Raw genomic sequence first — 21364 nt, 5'->3', positions numbered from 1 at the left:
TCTTCAGCTGATCCTACCTTCTGAAGATGGTAAGACGATGGGTCTCTGTGCATGACCAGAAGGTCAAGAAATAAATAGTATTTTGGACCAAGGGTTCCAGAATGGAGGGCCCCTTAGCGGAGTGAGGTGGTCTGTCAAGCAGGAGAACACAAGTCATTTAAGGACCCAAATCTATCTTAAGTACTTGTGTGCCCCTCCTTACCATAATATCTGAACTCTTCCCAGTTGTTAATGTATTTAGTCTTACAACATCCCTGTGAAGTACGGCAGCGCTATACCGGTATTGTACAGATGGGGAACCAAGGCACAGACAGAAGTGACTTGGCCACGGTCACACAGGAGGTCTGTGGCAGAACTGGGTAATGAACATACATCTCCTAAGTCAGAGGTTAGCACCACAACCACCGGCCCATCCACCTTCTTCATTTATTCTGAATGTTTTTGTAAGAGATCTGATTAAATATGCACAGACAGAGCTGAACACGAAGGACAAAGCAAAGTTCCCAGACAGCTCCCCACGGAGCACCTTTTATCTATTATTTTGCTCCAACCCCTCTGAAATCCTTATCGACGTTTTTCAGTTCCAGCTCACTCAATGTTGCCATTCCTGCAGCTGAAGAGGATTTCCCCCCTTTGCTGGCTCATGTGGGTCTCACCCTAGAAGACTGACTCAAATGCTAGAGGGACGATTACTGGGCAAGGCCCGGTGCTGTGGCTGTGTACTGCAGTGCACCAGCTTCTTCATGAATGAGAGCTCCAGGGTGGAAATAATTTGAGCCACATTGGTGAACTATTGTGGCGCTGGCTGGGGGAACTTCACCCTGTCCTTTTGTTTCACTGAAAAACCTTCATCCACTGTTCAAACTCACTCCACATATTTCCCTTCCTTTCCCTCTAGCTGTTGTAGCAGAACATTTCTAGGGTGAATAGCAAGGAGGAGGTCAAACACTGCAGCTAGAGACAAATTATATAGCTTGATGGGAGGAGCCCAGATTTGTCTGGACCAGCCCTGCCTCACTGACACTTTCAATAGGCCTATAGCAATGCTGGCGAGCATTGGCACCAAACGAGAAAGGATTAGCTCATCAGAAAAATCCCCTAACCCACAGCAAGGCCTCTTGCTGTCAGTTGAGCAGGATGAAGAGTGCTATGACTGTTAGGAAATTTCCAGACACTGAAAGAGAAATGAGACAAGCCAATAGATCTACAGGATTTGTGTGAAAAGCCAGTGTTTAAATATATAGATCCTCAGCTGGCATAAAGTGGAATAGCTCCAGGGAGGTCAATAGATTGACACTGGTTTACATACTCTAAGGGATAATTTAGGATATTTAGGAAGATGAAGCTTGTAAAACCAATAATTATTTTATTAAACATATTCACCATATGTAGCCAGATTCTACAGTTCCCATTCACAGCAATAGGAGCAAGACCTGCAGGAGTGAGCCATGGGAGTCCTGTGTATATATTAGGACAGTAATTAGACTACTCTGTGACTAGATCAGCATTGTATTGATACAAAGGAAATAAAAAATGGTGTTAGAATTGTATAACTTGACACAGCTTGTGTATTGCGTAGCAAAGACATATTTGAACTCGGATAGTAGCTTGTCATCTAATGCATGTGGTACACTATTTATGTGACAAAAAACGTGAATATCGTACAAGTCTCCAAAACTTTTATCATGCCATAAAATCTCAGTGGTGACAGTTCTAGCAGTAAAGTTTTTCTTTATTTCAGATCCTGGGAATAAAGGATACGCAAGATAAAAAGCTATCAGTCATGTTTGAAAAATATCGAGTTTTGGGACAAAGCCTTGTTGATCTTATTTGAGTTGTCCTGTTGAGGTAAACAGAATGCTGGTATGAGTAGAAAGAGCAGGATTTGGCCAATAAATTCTAAATTGATCAGAGCAGTTAACACATCTGATCTTTGTTTGTGACATGATGTGCAGCACAATATTGCAATAAAATAGACTGATAATAATGAATCAGTAGAAGTTATAATAAAATGTTAAAATCATATTTGTTCTCTAGGGACTTGTTTGCAATCAGAACCTCTCAGGCAGATATTGCAATGATAGGTATATTGCAAATTCATAAAAGAGACTTGTAGTTCCCTACCAGACCTTACACCCACTTTCTGCTAGTGAGGAGTGCTAGGTTAGGGGGTGAGAATTGAGTAAAACTCCCACAGGAAGCAGTCAAAGGATAGGGGAGTCACTAGATTTTTAACCAGAACACCCATGTATGAAAATAATAGAATGTATTCATTGCCGATGAAAATCATTCAGATTTCAATACAAATGAAGAAGAAGAGGACAATTTGACATGTCTCTGATAGGCACCTTATGCCAGTGGTTCTCAACCATGGGTCCGGGGGCTTCTAGAAAGGCTGTAAGCAGGTTTCAGGCAGTCCACTAAGCCGGGCCAATGTTAGACTCACTGGGGTCAAGGGCAGAAAGCTGAAGCTCCACTGTGCAGGACTGAAGCCCGGGACCCTGAGCCCCGCCACCTGGGGCTGAAGCCAAAGTCTGAGCAACTTAGCTTTGCGGGGCCCTCTGTGGCATGGGGCCCTGGGCAATTGCCCTGCTTGCTGCCTTCTAATGCTGGCCCTGGCTTTTATATGCAGAAAAAGAGTTGTTGGGGCACCGGTGGGCCGTGGTGTTTTTATAGCATGTGGGTGGGTGTGGGGAGGAGGGCTCGGAAAGAGAACCCCTGCCTTATGCAGACCTTCACTCTCCCAAGAATATAGCCTATCTCCTATAAATTAGGTTGCAGTCAAGGGTATGTTAATTGCATGAGATTGAACTACTCAGTGCTCTTCATTTTGTCCAGCGGCTTCTGTTCATATTCACTAATATAAACTTTTTCTTTTAAAAGTGAGAAAGAGAAGAATTAAATCTACACAACAACTTGAAGCCCTGTGGCAAGGATCCATATTTTGGCAGAGTCTGCCACCTGCTGGAATCCAGGAGACCTTCATCAGAACTATTTTACAGGTTATGGCCAAAGAAAATGTATAGTTTTACAGCATTTAAGGCCATTAGCGAATCGAGTCTGGTATTCTGAATATCACAGGCCATTAAATTCTACCCAGGTATCCCAATATTGAGCCTTGTGCTTGACCAAAACATAGCTTTGCGTTTGGCTAAAGCACGTCTTCCAGAAAGCCATCCAGACTTGTTCTGACGATACCAAGAGCTGGAGAATCCCCCCGTTCCCTTGGAAGTTTGTTCCAATGGTTAATCACCCTCATTGTTAAAGTGCTAGTGCTAATTGTTAAAATATTCACTTCTTAATCTTCATTTTGATAAACTAAACAGAGAGACGCTCTTTACGTCGTTCACTGTAAGACATTTTCTCCAACTCTTGGAGTTTTGTGGCTGTTTTCTTCCCCCTCTCCAATTTTTCAACATTCTTTTTAAAATGCAGACCCCAAAATTGAATGTAGTATTCTTGTATCAGTCTCAATAATGTTGTATACAGACATAAGAATAACATCCTACTCCTACTGAACTATTCCCTGTTCAGACATCCAATAATTCCCCCCCCCCCCAACCTTTATATGATGGCTGTACTTAGAGGCCCTCACTGTACACAGTACAAGGTAATCCCTGCCCCCAAAGAGTTTACAATCTATTAAATAAATCTCTGTGTTAGTTATTAATTAATGTCTGTGATACAGTCATTCTCCAGTTTGTAACAGAGGCTCACGCCCTAAATTTATAGATTTTTTTTTTTTTTTAAAGAACAGAGGGGACCCTTTGGTTATCTAGTCTGACCTCCTATATGGACCATAGATAATAGAATTTAATCTGGTTACTCCTGTACTGAGCCCAATCACCTGTGTTTGACTAAAGCCTATCTTACAGAAAGGCATCCAGTTTTCTATGCTGTTCTACTGTACTCTGGTTTTTACACCATGCTCATCACTGTAGTACTTACACTTCAATAAAAAACCCACAGCAGTGAGTCTCCAAGCCCAGGTCAATTGACTCAGGCTCACAGGGCTCAGGCTAAACATTGCATTGTCGATGTTCAGGCACAGACGCAATGATTATTCACTCTGACCGTTAAAAAAAATATTCCTTATTTCTAATTTGAATTGCTGAGTTTAACTTGGCAGCTGGCATCTTGCTGTGAGATGCCACATATGGGAATTTCACAGAAGGCTTCTTTAAAAAAGGAAGATTTCAGAAGTGGTTGGCTGACACTAATGAGACTTAGGGCTAGTCTAGACACTACCGTGCTACATCGGCGCAGCTGCACCGCTGTCGTGCCTCTGGTGAAGACGTGCTATGTCAGCAGGAGAGCATCTCCCACTGACTTAGTACTGGTGTGGACAGCGCTTAGATCAGTGTAACTTGCGTAGCTGGGGGGGGATGGTTTTTCACATCCCTGAGCGATGTAAGTTACATCAACCTAAGCAGTAGCGTTGCCAAGCCCTTAGATCAACAAACGAGTGACAGTAAAGCAAGCAAGCAGTGAATCCTCCCTACTTAAATTAATACATTTCCCATGCAGATTTAAACCTGTTCACATAAGAGTTTTGAGTCTCATGCTACCTTTAGTTAATGGATTTAGTCCTTTAGCTCAAGCAGCTGAATATATTCTTTTAATACTGAAGCTCCTGCTTCAAGCTCACTCCCCCGTCAGTCTTTGTGAGGGTGGGATGCTTTAGACCAAGAGAAACAACAGCCACATAAGATATTATTAATTGATTAATATTGTTATTATGAAGGCTGACATACAGTGCCTAGAGAATGTGGCATGTAAAGGACCAAGCCAGCTCACATTACCATCAATGGCAAAACGTCCATTTGTTCAACAGAAACAGGTTGGGCACCCAGCCAGATTGACAGGGTCTGGCCCCAGCCTTTAACCAGTGTCCTGTGAGTCCCCCTTTCCTGTGCAGACCCCCAGAATCCACGCTGTCCTGCAGGGGCAGGCCCAGGGCTGACACAACTTTGGAACGGGGCCTTCGGGCTCCAGCAATCCCTGGCTCCCTGCAATGAGTCCAGCTGAGCCAGGCTCCTATGGGAGACTTTCTAACCCTTCAGAGTGCAATGCTCTCAGTGTCACAACAACACCAGGCAGCCTTTTCAAGACAAGGTAGCAATTTGTTAGTTACCTGGCATATGGCATCTGAACGTCTTTGGGTTATCGTGAGAGGATATGGGTCCTGTTGATAGAAGCCAGGGCTTCTCATGCCCTGCTTCCTCTAGTCCCTCCTAGAATCATAGAAGATTAGGTTTGGAAGAGACCTCAGGAGGTCATTTAGTCCAACCCCCTGCTCAAAGCAGGACCAACCCCGCCCTCACTAACCAATCCCTCACTCTCTTTATCTGCTTTTGTCTCTCAGTCTCAAAAGACCCTCTTAAGAGCTGTCTGTCCACACTGGACACTTCCCCCCGGCTTTGTTTCTCGTCTTTTCTTCTCTGTTGCCGTGCAGTGTTGGAAGGAGTCTCCTCTTCTTGGCTAGGTGTTAATGTCCTAGCCACTGGGGTTTCCATTGTCCCCCCCAGATTCTCCTTTCACTTGGGTGGGGCCTAGCTAGCCTTTCTGAGGCCGTCTGTTTCCAGCTCAGAGGGGATGTCTACATAGCGTTTCGGAGCCCCCGGCAGTGAGCCTCCCAACCCAGGTTGACAGATGTGGGTTAGCAAGGCTCTCCCTAGCACTCTAAAAAACCCCCCCGTGTGTAGACAGCACTTTGAAGCTGCTGTTCGGGGTAGAGCTTGGCCTTGAAGCTTGAAGCTTTTGAAGCCCCTGAGTGTTGGTTATCGGTGCTGGGCACCTTGCAGGATTAGGCTGTTAAGGCACAGCATTTTGTTCATCATTTAACACAACCTTAATTTGTTATAAAAATTCATTAGAATTCACCCCTCTTAAAGGAGCATTGTCATCCCACTTTGAACCAGGTGTTGGCAACTATATTTGCAGCTAGCATATTAATAATATGTACCATATTTATATATTAGTTTCAATTAAGCACAAATAGTGTCACAGTGATTTAGCCTAAAATGATTTATGCCATAATCCTGTTCACTTCGGCCAGGTATCCCATAGCTCCTTGCGTTTTCTGAAGGAAGCATTTGGCATAAACGGATGGGAAACTTGTCAAAAATCAAGCTACATTAGTTCTATATCTTAGTACAAGCTAAGGCAGTACCTTCACAGAGTAATACCTGGAATGCTAATATCCAAAACAAAGCTAAGGAAGGAACAGACCAACAAGTTAGGAAACAGGGACAACCTGATGGTTTGTATTTTAGTGCTGTGTAAAGTGATGTGTAACTTTTAAAAATCATACAAATAATATCAGCTGAAATGTGTTACTTGGGGAGCACATCATCTGTGTAAGGTGAATGTAACATTGCTGCACAGGCTTGGTCTTTGGAGACTGGTATTGTATAGGACCTTTTTGCTATACTATATTAGTAAACTTGACTGACATTGTTTAGTTGGTCCCTTGAGTATATTTTGTAATGAACCAAAGTATGATCAAGGAATTGACTATACAATTTATCAACAATGGCCTGATGGTTTCAGCATTTAGTTAGCAGGCGAAGACATTTTTCATTTCATTGACACTCTCTTTGTGGGGTGAAAAATGTGTGTGTTTATTTGGGGACTAATTTGGGGTGGGTGGGTAATGAAAAAGCATGTAAAATGTAACACCAAAGCACTAGACATTTCCTTTCCTTTAGCAGTCATGGTTATGCACACTCTGTGTGCTCGGATCAGTCCCCCCTTAGTGCCCGTTCATTCGTATTAAAGCACCTCTGTTTCTGGTCAAAGCCATTTGTACCTAACTCTTTGGACAAACACATGTCTGGCGCTCTCAAGAGATTATTCCCCAGCCTTGGGGGATTGTTCAAAGTGAAAGGTAGTGATGGATGGCCACAGCTGTGTGCTCAAGGAAGGGTTTGCTTTGCTTTGAAACAGACGTTCAGCTGGGAATCATTTTTGTCATCTAAAGTTATTGTAGTGTATAATTATGAGATGCCAAATGTCGCACTGTCTAGCCTGATTATGTATTTTCTTATGTCACCACCCATTCTTTAGTCATTTGCATAGAGAAATTATTTTTAGTCTTTGTGGTCTGGTTTTAGGCTGTTCTACTGTGGGAACTAGTAGTAGCAGTCTCCCTTTGCTAGGTGGGACTCCCAGTAGGAAACTGCCCAATTGAGTGCAAAGGCCTCCTTCTATGGAGCAGATTACTTTGCTTGGCCAATGTACACACTGAAGCACAATGCAGTTGAGGGAAGGACTGTTCAGGCCCAGCAAGTGTTTTAGGAGCCTGTCACTGTCTTACGCAGCTGTGTGTGTGTGTGTGTGGTAGGAATGCTCCTCCTTCATGCTGAATTAGGGCCATATGGAACTGCACTCTGTGTGGACCACCTGACCCCACCCTTATTTGTGTGTGACATCCCACATCCCCTCCACATTCCACTCTGAAGACCCACTGGAGATGTCATTTATGTATCATGCAGAGGAATACAGGGTCCGTCTGGATGAGCTTATCCCAGTGCCTGGGCAGAAATACCTCACTACATTGGAGCCTTACACATCTAGGTGTAAGGGGACTGCTGGCCCTTACTGAAACTCAGTGGGGTTTGTTCTTGTTGGCTACCGCCCAGTACCAAAAGGTTGGGGACGGGTGGATGGGAAATCAGGACCCTGAGACTGACAGTCCCCAGGAACATTGGGGAGAGGTCAATGCTCCAGGTCAGCCTGATTGACAGGGTTGGCATGCTAATAAGGGAGCCAGGAGGCCAGGGTGGTTCCGTCCTCTGTGTGAGCAGGAATTGCCTAGGACCTGGGTCAGCCCAGGGAGCAGGTCAGTGCTGGAAGCAGAGTCACAGCAGCAAAAGCCAGAGAAGCAGCCCAGGAAGCTGGAGGCAGAGCAGCAGCACTGCTGACACAGGGTGGAGCTGGAGCTGGGGCTGGAGCAGTCCGGAGCTGGGTGCGGTGAGCAGCTGGGCAGAGCGAGGGGGGGACCCTGGGCAGGGGGACCAGCACAGGGAGACGTCCCCAGCCAAGAGGCCTTGCAGGCCAGACTTGGAGGAGGAGTATAACCTTGATGTGGGAGGGAGGCTGACGCTGGGAAGGAGGGTCCTGGCACCTAGAGCCTGAAGCCATGTGGCCACCACCAGAGCAAGTGTCCGACCTGCAGCATCCCTGCAGCGCAGCACAGCCAGGGCCTGGGCACGAGGCCTGGGACTTGTGAGGAACAGACTGAACTTCCCTTACACTTCAGAGATGGTGGTTGTGATGTCCCCATGCCACAGAGCAGGATGATGCATTTTCCTTTCACTTTTCCCATTTTTTCCTTATTTTTTAAAATTGATTTCTGTTTAATACATTGTATTTGCTTTGAATGGTATGTAATGATCAGTGGGTCACGGAAGTATCCAGTGCAGAGAGAGCACCCCACAGTTGGGACACCCTAGCCACTGCCTGAAGTGACCACGACAAGGTTGCGGGTCGAGCCCCCCAGGAGTCCTGGGCCCAGCCTTGTTGGGGTTACGAGGACTCTGCCACACAGGAGAGTGGAAGGGGAGCCTTCAAGGTCAGGCAGGCCTCTGGGTAAAGGGAGTGGGAGTGAGGACTCAGATCCTTTCGCTGCCCCATTTCACCAGGGTAGTGTATAAGCCAGGAAAGTTCCCCACAACAGCGGGACCCCCGTTTACATATGTAAGGCAGTTTGGATCTTGGCTCACTGAAAATACACCCCTTAGGGTCAATGGAACAGATGGACAGGTCCTGACTGGTGTAAATCAGTGTAGCTCTATGGGATTCAGTGAAGCCACATCAATTTATACAGCTGAGGATCTTGCCCAACATGTAACGAATCTCCCAGTTGTTTGTTTGTGACACAGTCAGTCAACATTTTATAACTCAGATAAAAACAGAAACTTGGCCTTTCTTCTTCTTCTTTATTGTGAATGTTGAAATGTCATGTAGTTTTAACCTAAAGGTGAACTGATTAGACAGAGAAGTCAGATAACTGGAAGACCCTTCCTGGACATTTGTTTACAGCAAAGCAGTTCAAATAAGAAAATGCAGCTTGAAGGAAAAAAAAAAAAGAAGAGTTTAGTCAATGTTGGAACATACAAGAATACAAGTGTTTAGGTATTTTACACAAAAGTAATCTTGTTTACACAAAAGAAACCTTGTTGGTTAGCTGTTACAATTGAGTGCTTGTGAAACATAGTCTCTTAAGGATACTATTTTATTCCTTCAAGGTTGGAAGATCTTCACTTCAGCTTGGAGTGCTTTCTTTCCTATTCATAACTTGAAGCAGATAATCCATCATCTAATAAAGAGAAGTAAATAATATTTACAGAACAGACTTGTCAAAAGTCACATGCTGATTCAATAAACCTAATGTATAACTGTTGTCTGCTTCTATTCCATACAACAAATACATTCCTAATACTTGCCCCCAATGTTAGCTTGCTAAAAGGCAACCAAGGTCCAAGAAAAAGAGTTATTCAAAATTATTTTCTTCATAGTCCCATTTACAGAACATCAAATGAATGTTGGAAAGTGAGTTCGTAGAAACATTTTATAATTTACTTTGGATTGCACTTGCGACAGCTTGCAAGAGCAAAACCTTAGAACAACAAGAAAAGCAGCGGCTTCAGTTTTCTACAGCTGTTCCAGATTAGTTTTAGTTTTAATTTACTCTATGTCTGAGAGGTGGGAGGGTTGGTGTTGATTTGCGGTTGTTAAATTAACTGAGGCAGAAGAATTTGACAGTAAAACAAAAATCAAAACCTTGGGGGAATGATGAGCAAGGCTGAATTGTTAGGACATGACATGCAAGAAAATAAAAATGAAGAAGCATTGTAAACTCCCTGAACAGACAGGCAAAATCTGGGGAGGAGGATGCAACAATCGGAAGAGAGAAGAATTGTGCCTAGAACACAATAGTAGCAGTGGGAGATTTCAGCTACACAGATAGAAAAAGGGATTAAATAAGCCTGATTCTTATATATGAGCCAGACATGAAACCAGAGGGACCTTCTGCTTCTTGTTTTTAAACTCTAGATACTTTTAATTTGGATTTTTAAAATGTAACATTTGAATATATACATGGAACAATGAAATTACAGCACAGTGACTATGTGTACATTATGGCAACATGCCTTTGACAATCCTATAAACCTATACCCATGCTACACACATTAACCTAAAGTATAATCTCAACAGGATCTCCTCCTGCACTTTCCTTATGGAATAAACCTATAGAATTTAATGGGATGAAACCAATAAATTTCTGTAGAAATTACTGTATGACATACAGAAAACATTACTGAGTGACAAATACTTGGTACCCACTCAGGAGGGGGCCTATCTTCATTTGACTTCATCACTTATTTGTATGTCGTACCCCTTCTCCCACCCTGTGTCTGTCTTTTGGATGGTGAGTTTTTCAAGGCGGAGATTATAGCTTTTATGTTTGGAAAATGCCTTGCACATTGTGGGCACTAGGGGAAATAAATAAAATAATAATAATGCCACTTAAAAAGAAGGAAGCCTAAGTAAATTCCACTTGGAAACAACCCTGACAAAAGGACATCTAGCAATACCGTCTTATATTCTGTAGTTTTCTATTCCTAGCTCAAAACATATAAAGTGTGTTGCTTGTTACATTTTATGTTCATACATTAGTATGAAGAGTTACTAGTAAGATTCTTGCCCCCACTAAAACATGCTTATATGTACATTCACTAGATGGCAGTCAATCGTGATGCATACTTGGATGGACCCTTGCGATGCTAACATCTCCACAAGCACATATGTAATCTACCATTATTTACAGCCTTGTAATAGATTGACCATGCAATGGTCCCAGAATAATTTATATATGTTCTCTCAGCCTGCATATACAGTCTGAAATTTTCTTTGGAACATTTACATTTAATTGCTTGACCCCAATATCAGAACTCAGCAGCAGATTCAATCTACCATGACTGATTAAACATCTCTTGATCTTTCTAGACAGTTGGCTTCCACTGAAGATTCAAATACAGCAAAAGTTGGGACTTATTTCATGCGACTTACAGGCCCCATCCTGCATCCATTGGAATCAGTGGCAACAGCATTATTATAATAATAAATAAACCCTATCTGACCATCTCCCATCTAGCCATGCACAACACATTCATCATTGGGGTATCTATGCACCTTCATAGAGGTGTTCTACAGCACCACTTTAAAATGAAAGGTTTGACTAGACAAAGTCTGAGTAACTAAGACTGTATCATATACCAAAGATTCTGCAGAGATAAAATCTGCACGCAGAAGGATCCTGCAGATCTCTGATAATTACAGCTTTTATGCTCCAAGTCTCATTGGCTATCAGACCAGTGTGCCAGTTTATTATATTAGCCTCAGCTTATTATTAAGGTGCCTAATTATTGTTATTATTTAAATAGTATCATAAATGCTCAGGGAATTTGAAGCACATAAGATCCCTGGGGTCTCCATGTCTGTAAGAGCAAATCTCAGAAGATGGGAAAATTTCCACTGACTCCAGGAAGCGTTCGCTCAGAGCCTAAACAGATTGCTTATGACAAAAACAGAAGCTCTTTGTAATACTACCATTGAAAAATGCAAAGCAAAATCTCCTTTCATGTGTGCCCTAACCACTGGGCTATTGAATATTCTGAGGGGGGTGGGAGGGCTCAGTCTCTCCTGCTGAAGCTGTTCCATTTGGATTAAATAGAGTCATTTGTGGGGGCCAGGTTGGGGGGTTGGAGGAGAGCACAAGCATGAGAATGACTCCCTACCTTGGTGGTTACAGCACTCACCCAGCATGTGGGAGACCCAGTCCCCCCACTCCAATAGTTCTTTCATTATTTATACACATTGGAACACCTTCAACAGGAGAGACACAGGGAGTTCCCTATATCAGACTATCCCTATTCCCAAAGGTTAGAGCATCACCAAAGAGGTGGTAGATTCCTGTTCAAATCCCTTGTCTTACTCAGGTGGAGGGGGGACTTGAACTGGGCTTCTCCCACATCCCAGGTGAGTATCCTAACCACCTAGCTAAAAGTTACAAAGGAGGTCCTCCTCCCTCCCTCCCTGCAGCTGTTCTGGGTGAACTCGCATGCAGGACCCAATCTGCCTCAGAACATGCCTACAGGCTTGGGCCTGGCAGGAGAGTTAGGCAGCCAGGTGCATCTCGCTGGGGCTCAGGATGCCAGATACCTAGAGTGAGGCAGCCCTGTACCTGCGCAGAGGCAGAAACATAGGCACCCAGGGAACTTTTACCCAGTGAGTTTAGGCACCTGCATGTTTGGCAGCTGCTGAATGGGGTTTTTGTGGTTCTCAATGGGGCCTGATCCTGGGATTTAGGAGCCTAAAATGGCAGTTAGATTCCTAAGTCCCTTTCTGAATCTAGCTCCAAATTCCCATTTTGTGATAAAGTGAAATTTGTTTTGAGTGGCAGAAGTTTATCAAGGTTAGGTCATAACATCAAAGGACAGAAATAATATCAAGTGATACAGATGGCCATTCATGTAGCTCAAATATTGAAAGGGGAATACTGACAATTCAAATAAATCAGCTAGCTAATGAGAAGCAGATTGGGCAGTAGTTGGGGATATCTTGTTTGTTTGTTTTTAAAAATACAAAACCACTGAGTTTGAACATAGCTCACCTACATAACCACCATGTAATCTTTTTATCATCACCCTTAATCTTCCTCCCTGATGGTTCCCTCCTATTGTTTGCAGGAGTTTTCAGATTACATTGTGAACTCTTCAGTGCAGGGACTACATCTGGTTGTGTGTTTGTTTGGCAATGATTGGGGCACTTTTTATAATACAAATACATCACAATACTTGAAAAAATATACACATCAAATAGTTTTCACCCAAGCCATAAGCTGAAATTTACAAAATATATGCTGAGCTGTTCTAAATAAATACACCCATAAAAGGTATGCTCTATTCAGTGACAATTTGCGATCAGGAGTAAGGGATAAATTCACTGAATTAGTTGTTCTTTACAAAATGTTTGACCAGCTCTACCAACAATCCCAGAGTGAGGAGCTAATTTGTTTTTTAAAAAATCAGATTTACAGTACCTTCTTGTTTTAAACTTACATCTTTAAAGCTGCTGTCATCATCTGTCTCCCAAGTGTTCTTGGTATACCATGGAAGCTCTTCCCTTAGGGTCTGAGCACTTCTGTTTTCATTTTCTTCTAACAGCCTTAGCAAATTCTTCAGTGTTTCTTCCCATTGCAAGTAATCTCCCAGCTGCTTGACATTTTCAGGTAATGCTGAAAATGGGATCTTGTTTTCTTCTTCATAAACATAGGGAAAATCTCCAGTGCTCTTTTTCCCCATTAAATGTCCTATAAAAATAATCAGAATATCATGACATTAACCAAAAAATAATTAGCGTGTGAGTGTGGATGTCCAAAGCCACATTCTGATTGGCCAGTAGAGCCTTTTGGATGATGTCACACCAACTCAGAGTCACACACACAAAAGTCCCCAGGCCCATTATATTAAATGGGCGGGGCGATATGTTGATGAGAAGAGGATAGATATAATAAGCCACCAAGAGAGGCAACTGAGAGCATGAGTGAGCGTGAGCAGGTGAAGGAGAGGTTGAAAGTTTTATTTTCTTCCCACCCAAGCTTCCAGTTCAGCAGCAGAGTGTGGCTTTTCTTACCACTTTTAACTGTAATTTTTATGGCAAAAAGCTACATTGGATAGGCTTCAGTATTCCAGGTGTTGTTTTTATGAAAGTGACATTGAAATTGGCCGTGGTCCACAAACTAAGGGCACTGTCTACACTGCAAAAGAGAAACGCTGCTGGGGACAACAACCTGCAAATGATCGTTGTGATAAGTGGAGCGAAAGTCAGGGCAAGGCTTTCAGGAAATAATAATAATAAGTATCAATTGGGGCTCATTGCCCCTTGGATCTCACTCTCCAATATACATTTTGAACTCAGAAATAGCGCGATATGTTACCATGATTAACTCTTCCCAAGGGTCAAGCTCTCCTTTCTTATTCCCCACAGTAGCGCCTTTCTTCCCCCGGTCGCTATCAGCGCGAATTGCAAGCTTTCGATTCCCTTTGACTTTTGCAAAGATGTATTATTAGTCTGTGGTCACCGGAGCTGTTTTTAATTCCGTTTCCACCTCTTGCCATGGCTGATAGGAACGAGCCAGCGCTCTGCGGCTTTCGATGGGGGAAGCAGACCAAAGGAAACAATTCTGCCCCTGTGTCAAGCACCCCAGCCCGCAACCTCCCTGCCTCCGGGGAGCGGCAATTTAGACACATAGATAAGCCTACAAACCAATACTACAAAATGGAAACAACACACGCGCTAGGGGAGTGAAGAGAAACGAGGCCACTCTGGGAGTCTAGTGACTAGCTAGACAGACACTATCAGCTTCCAAATGAAACCGCATCCTCCTCCAGGGTCAGTAACACAAAAGGGCCTTGCTGGCCATGGAAATCAGGGGCTGGAGCCAGCTCGTCCGCCTTGAAGAAGAGCTCTGTGTAGCCCCAAAGCTTTTCTCTCTCACCAGAGGAGCTGGTCCCATGAAATATATCACCTCACCCACCTGGTCTTTCTAGGGAGAAGGAATGATCCAAAGAATGTATTTGACTCCTTTTTCATTACACCTGCCCCTGGTTCCCTGTCCCACAAGGCGGCTCTGATGGATTTCACTAATGCCTCCTGCCAACTATTCTGATGGAAGAAAGCTCCTCTCTTGTCACCTCCAGCCCACCTCACTGCTCTGAGTAAAGTGAAAAGAAAGGAGTACTTGTGGCACCTTAGAGACGAACCAATTTATTTGAGCATAAGCTTTCGTGAGCTACAGCTCACTTCATCGGATGCATACTGTAGAAAGTGTAGAAGATCTTTTTATACACACAAAGCATGAAAAAATACCTCCCCCCACCCCACTCTCCTGCTGGTAATAGCTTATCTAAAGTGATCACTCTGCTTACAATGTGTATGATAAACAAGTTGGGCCATTTCCAGCACAAATCCAGGTTTTCTCTGCCCCCCCCCCCCCACCTCCCACATACACAGGGAGAAAACCTGGATTTGTGCTGGAAATGGCCCAACTTGATTATCATGCACATTGTAAGGAGACTGATCACTTTAGATAAGCTATTACCAGCAGGAGAGTGGGGTGGGGGGAGGTATTTTTTCATGCTTTGTGTGTATAAAAAGATCTTCTACACTTTCCACAGTATGCATCCGATGAAGTGAGCTGTAGCTCACGAAAGCTCATGCTCAAATAAATTGGTTCGTCTCTAAGGTGCCACAAGTCCTCCTTTTCTTTTTGCGAATACAGACTAAGAGGGCTGCTACTCTGAAACCTGAGTAAAGTGAGGTTTAGATGTATTATTATTATTATTTTCCTAGTGCCCCAGGCATGGACCCAGGGACCGCTTTGCGCTAGGAGCTGTACAAACACAGACTACAAAGATGGCCCGTGTCCCGCACCTGGCTCCAGGAGAGAACGGCCGAGGTCTGGCCGCGAGAAGCAGCCGCGGAGCCCCACCCTCCCTGTCCTCCGACGGGCTGGTTTTACCGCTCTGCAGTGTGCAGGGCATTCCAGGAACAAAGCGGCTTCAGATCAGTGCTGCTCAGCGCCCCTTGAAGCCACGGGGAGCCCTGCCACGGACTGCAGGTATCATCTTAAATGAATCACACGGGTTTAAAGGTAGCATCGCTCTTCTCTTGGCTTTCAGTGGCTGTCGCGGGTTTGCTCTCGAGCTCAGCCATTGCACGGGCCAATTGCACGCGGGCTCCTTTTCTTCCCGAATTCTGGGTGTGTTGCGGTGACACTGATCCGTGTGTGTGGGGGGGGGGGGGGAGTCCGCTTTTCCAACAGGGATTCCCAGCATCCGACGGCGCCTATCTTTGCATGTATTCATCGTTATAATTCACGGGCCCCCCATGTAAAAGTGCATCTGTCTCGTCAGATCGCCTGCTTTCGTGAGCCGGAGGAGAATCAGCGCCCTAAGCCAAACGGCTCTCTGAACGCAAAGCGCATCTTCCCCTCAGTGAGATAGCCTGTGTCACGCAAAAACCAAGCCCACAGGCTAGTAAAGTCTGGGCTGCGGTGCTAATTAACAAGAGGCTTGGAACTCAAGCCATCAATCGCTCCCTAGGCAGACACATGGTCGGGCGGGCAGGTGGACGGATGTTACTGGGAGGAGGATCGAGCTAGTCCGAAGTTTCTAGCAGGACCATGAAGCGCTGCAGCGCCTGGAGAAAAGCCCCCCTTACCCCCAATAAATGTTACAGCGGGGTCCGGGGCTGCCCCGGTCTCCCTGCGCGGCGCGGACACTTACCCACCGCCCAGTGGCTGCCCCTGGGGTAGATCTTGGCCAGAGGGGAGGCTCCGCCGTTGGACTGCAAGGGAGCCGCGGCGCCCCAGTGCACCTCGAGCAGGACCAGGGCGAAGAGGCCCAGCGAGAGGAGGGAGCGGGGCTTCCCGAGGAGGAGGAATTCGCAGCCCCCCATGGTGCGCGGCGCTGCACGGGCGAGTCCGGCTCCTGGCTGGAGGGAGGGAATCCGCTGCTCTGGATCTGCGGGGCCAGGTGCTGCTGCCGCCTCTGCTGCCTCCGCCAGCGCTGACCCGAATTTATAAGGAAGCGGGACGAGGTGACAGCGAAGTTCAGGCACCTGGCGCCTCCCCCAAAGGTGGCTCTGGGAGCGCGGGGGCTGCGGAGCGCTCAGCCAGCCAGAGCCACACCGCACCGGCAGGCTCCCTGCGGCTGGGGATGGGCGGCGCATCCTTTGCGAGCCCTCGCCGGCCCCCTCCCTGCTGGCTGGGGCAGGACTCAGGATTCGCCTTCCAAATGGACCATTCAACCACCCCCAACCCGCAGCCTCGGCGTGACAGTCTCTGGGGAGCGAGTTACTGCGCGCTTGGGTCCCCCAGTTATCCGACCCCCAGCTCCCACCCCCAATATCCCCGCCTCTGGGGAACATGGCGCGCAACTGTATCAGACACCCCACACCCCAGTATCCCCGCCTCTGGGGAGCAGAGGTGTTACTGGGGTTCCCCTGTATCAGACACCCACACCCCAATATCGCCGCCTCTGGGAAGCATGGAGCGCAACTGGGATGCCTCTGTATCAAACACCCCACACCCCAATATCCCAGCCTCTGGGGAGCAGGGGGTGTTACTGGGGTTCCCCTGTATCAAACACCTCATACCCCAATACCCCAGCCTCGGGGGAGCAGGGGGTGTTACTGGGGTTCCCCTGTATCAAACACCTCACACCCCAATATCCCAGCCTCTGGGGAGCAGGGGGTGTTACTGGGGTTCCCCTGTATCAAACACCTCACACCCCAATATCCCAGCCTCTGGGGAGCAGGGGGTGTTACTGGGGTTCCCCTGTATCAAACACCTCACACCCCAATATCCCTACCTCGGGGGAGCAGGGGGGTTACTGGGGTTCCCCTGTATCAAACACCCCAGCCACACCGATATCCTCGCTTCTAGGGAGCGGGGTTACTGGGGTGCCCCTGTATCAAACACCCGACCCTGCAAATATCCCTGCCTCTGGGGAACAGGGGCTGCTACTGGGGTTCACCGGTATCAAACACCCCAGCCCCCCAGTATCCTCGCCTCTGGGGAGTAGGAGGTATTACTTGGGTTCATCTGTATCAACTACCTCAGCCCCCCACCCCAATATCCCCACCTCTGGGGAGCAGGGGGTGTTACTGGGGTTCCCCTGTATCAAACACCAAAGCCCCCCAATATCACCGCCTCTGGGGAGCAGGGGGGTGTTATTGGAGTTCCCCTGCATCAAACACCCCAGTCCCCCAATATCCCCGCCTCTGCGAAGCAGGGGGTGTTAGTGTGGTTCCCCTGCATCAACACCCCGCCCCCCACCCCCAGTGCGATATCGCTGGTTCTGGGGAATATCTGGGTGTTACTAGGTTCCCCTGCGTCAAACACCTCAGCCCCCCAATAGCCCCGCCTCTGGAGCGTATTAACCCGTTCACCCACTACTCCTACTTTTGGGTAGCAGGGGCCCTGGCATTGCGGTTTCCTTTCCAGCCCGGCTCCCAAAGTAACTCCAGGGCTCGGGAACAAGTTGCTAGTTACTGATATGTCCTGAGCACCCCCTTCCCTCCCCCGGAGGTTTCCCCGTTCCCTTGATGGACAAGCCCTTCCCTACAATTCCCAGGCCGTACAAAGCCACCACTAGTCCCTCGGCCCCTTCCCCGCACACTCATTGAACGGGGGCGCTTTGTTTCCTCTGTGGGTTGTGAGACTTGATAAGCCCTTGGATGCGCCCCCGCCAGCACGTTCTTATCAAGGCAGGGGGCGAGGAGGAGGGGGGGTATCTTTATTTACCCAGTTACTGTCGCTGATAACCACAGGGCTGTTCACACCGGGACAGGCGCCCTCTAATTGATGGCCCCCTGTCATTGTATCGTGCACGCGTCCTTACTCCAGGCTCATTTAGGCACACCCGTGCTCCCACCCACCACCTGGCCCGATTTGTCACGGGCTCACATTATCCGGTTCTATGCTGTACACTTTTAGTGCATCCTTCACGTTGTGGCTTCCCCTCCCTCGCCCCACGCACTTGCACTGCTGCTGCGGATTCTGACAGTATCTCTGTGGCTGCACGTGCCTGGCTATATTGTGTCTGGGGGTCTCTATTGTTAATTAGAGTGACTTTACACTTATCTGCTCCCTTTCACAGGTATCAAGGTTCCATACCATGGGCTGACCAGATGTTTGCTGCGTTCAGTCTGCACCCTCTCTGTGTTTGTTTTTGGCTCTCCTGTTTCACTCTCTTTTCATTCCCATTTGTGTTGCGTTCATTTTGCTGGGTGAGTTACTTAGTGTATGGGCTGTGTATCTATGTGCCTACATGTGGTTCTTGTGTTTCTGTGCCATTCACCTATAGTTGCTTTGTGTGTGTGTTGTGTTGTGTACCTAGCCAGGTATATAAGGTCTGGTGTGGTTTTATACCTGTGAAGTAGTGGTGAACAAGGGAGGCAGAATTTCATTTTGGATAACAAATTATGAATCTTGTAAGCAATGTTCCCTCTAATTTTTGACAGGCTGTGTGCGCAAAAAAATTCTTTTGCACAAATTGTTAAAGCAGAGTTCAAATTTGTGCGCCATGAGGCAAATGCACCCAAACGAGTAAAATGTGTATACATTTAAAAAGTTTTAATTTGCAATTTGTGATAATAGTTTTACACCATGTTATTTTATTAATGTCATTTTTAAATACTTAGAAAAAGGAAATGTAACCATTCTTCATGAAGCAGAAGTTAGTTTTAAGCATTATGCTTTATGATCTTTTTTATAGACAATCATGAGCATATATCAAGCACATATTAATCATGATCATTATCAGTCTATAGGCTTCTGCCTGTTGGTGTCCACTTTCACCTTTCATTCTATACATGTCTGAAAATATTTTGATAAACATATAATAAAGACAAAAAGAAAAGGAGTACTTGTGGCACCTTAGAGACTAACCAATTTATTTGAGCATGAGCTTTCGTGAGCTACAGCTCACTTCATCAGATGCATACCGTGGAAACTGCAGCAGACTTTATATACACACAGAGAATATGAAACAATACCTCCTCCCACCCCACTGTCCTGCTGGTAATAGCTTATCTAAAGTGATCAACAGGTGGGCCATTTCCAGCACAAATCCAGGTTTTCTCACCCTCCACCCCCCCACACAAATTCACTCTCTTGCTGGTGCTAGCCCATCCAAAGTGACAACTCTTTACATAATCAAGTCGGGCTATTTCCTGCATAGATCCAGGTTTTCTCACATCCCCCCCACCCCCATACACACACAAACTCACTCTCCTGCTGGTAATAGCTCATCTAAACTGACCAATAAAGACAATTCAATAAGTATACCATTATGTCAATTTATATGGGGGTTCAGATAGAGACATCATAAGTAAAAAAAGAAAAACAAGAGTTTGTTTTTTAAATTTAAAATTTTCCTAAAAAATATTAATAAATGATTATCAGCCAAGAACAATATATGTAATTACAAATGCATTTTAATTTCCTTATTGTTCGAAATGTCAAAGAGCGCTAAATTAACCTTACTGTTTTTCCCTGTGATCTTTTTCATTTGCCTATGCAATATAAACTCTGCCCAGATCTGTCAGTCCTCCATCCAGCTGGTAACTCTTAATACACATCAGCATGTCCAAATGATCTACTTGTAAATGATTCCGTAGTTTGTTTTTTAGAGTGTTCATTAAGCTAAAGCCACGCTCACAGTCTGCACTTGATGCTAGGAATGTTCCTCCAATATCCATCAACTTTGCAAGATCCTGAAACTGTTCGTTCTGGTGAGCAAATGTCACCATATCCAGGAAGCTCAAAACCAATTGGCTTTTGATTCTTTCGGCTACTGCAAACTTGAAGTCATTGTACTGACTGACTATAACAATCTCTTCAGCAAGAAAGTCTTTGTATTTTGAACATAGGGATTCGACCTGATGAATTCCAGAATTGAAGTCACACTTAACTATTGCTGCACAATCAAAAGCGGACCACTCCTGGACTTCATCCTCTGGAAACCTGTCTGCCAAATGTGCACACAAGATGTTTATGAAAGTTATTATGGAACTGGAATCAATTTCATTATTTTCTTGAGAGCTCATATCTAAGAGAGCCTTAACTTTGTCACTCCATAAGACCGAATCTCCAAGGTACTGTCTTCTGATCTTGTTCAGTTTACCTTGGGCAAGGTGAAATGCTCCAAGAGGTGTAAGGCCCTGTTTCTGGAGCAGCGTGGATAGTGAAGCCAGCTCTGACAAAACATTATTCAAAACTTCTAATGTTATTCACTATTCCATAGTATTCAGCTTTTTGTGGCAGTATTTAGAAACTGTCTTTATCTTTGTCTTGCTCAAAATATTCCAGAAGAGGATTATAGTTGCGAATAATTGCTTGAAGTGCAAAGTGCCTAGATAACCAGCACACTTCACTGAGTGGCCTGAAAGCCACTGACTCGCATTCAGAAGCATCCACTATTTCCTGAAATTTGCATTTTCTCCTGGATGACTGACAGAACACTGTGTAGACAGTTCTCATTAAGGTTTCGATGTCTCTTATCAGCTTGACCTCTTTCCATGCATCAGAAATCCCCAAGTCTTCCCGGTGCGCAATGCAATGGTGCTGGACTAAGTGTGGAATATCACGTTTCAGCTGAGCTGCCACACCATTGAGTTTGCCCAACATCACGGAGGCACCATCAGATGTGAACATCACCATTTTCATTAGATCAAGTTGGTGTTTTTTATAAAACTCTTTGATTGCAGACACTATTGAAACAGCATCACA

General features: G+C 45.5%; 1 protein-coding gene across 2 annotated transcripts; it reads right to left on the bottom strand.

The window, feature by feature from the left end:
• Nucleotides 1–8922: 8922 nt before the first annotated feature.
• Nucleotides 8923–16815, bottom strand: GRP (gastrin releasing peptide). 2 transcript variants are annotated; one of them, XM_048851361.2, is made up of 3 exons: nucleotides 16356–16815; nucleotides 13109–13378; nucleotides 8923–9322 (listed from the first exon to the last, which is right to left on the bottom strand). In XM_048851361.2, exons 1-3 carry the CDS (start codon nucleotides 16798–16800, stop codon nucleotides 9291–9293), a joined length of 747 nt encoding a protein of 248 aa, XP_048707318.2. In that variant the 5' UTR covers nucleotides 16801–16815; the 3' UTR covers nucleotides 8923–9290. The 2 variants fall into 2 exon arrangements, with proteins under 2 accessions (XP_048707318.2, XP_048707317.2); XM_048851360.2 differs by having other exon boundaries at nucleotides 13128–13378.
• Nucleotides 16816–21364: the final 4549 nt, after the last annotated feature.

Source organism: Caretta caretta, chromosome 5, assembly GCF_965140235.1.
Source record: "Caretta caretta isolate rCarCar2 chromosome 5, rCarCar1.hap1, whole genome shotgun sequence".
Classification (NCBI taxonomy): domain Eukaryota; kingdom Metazoa; phylum Chordata; order Testudines; family Cheloniidae; genus Caretta; species Caretta caretta.
Note: the sequence above shows the minus strand (reverse complement) of the source record. Positions and strands in the feature narration are given on the sequence as shown.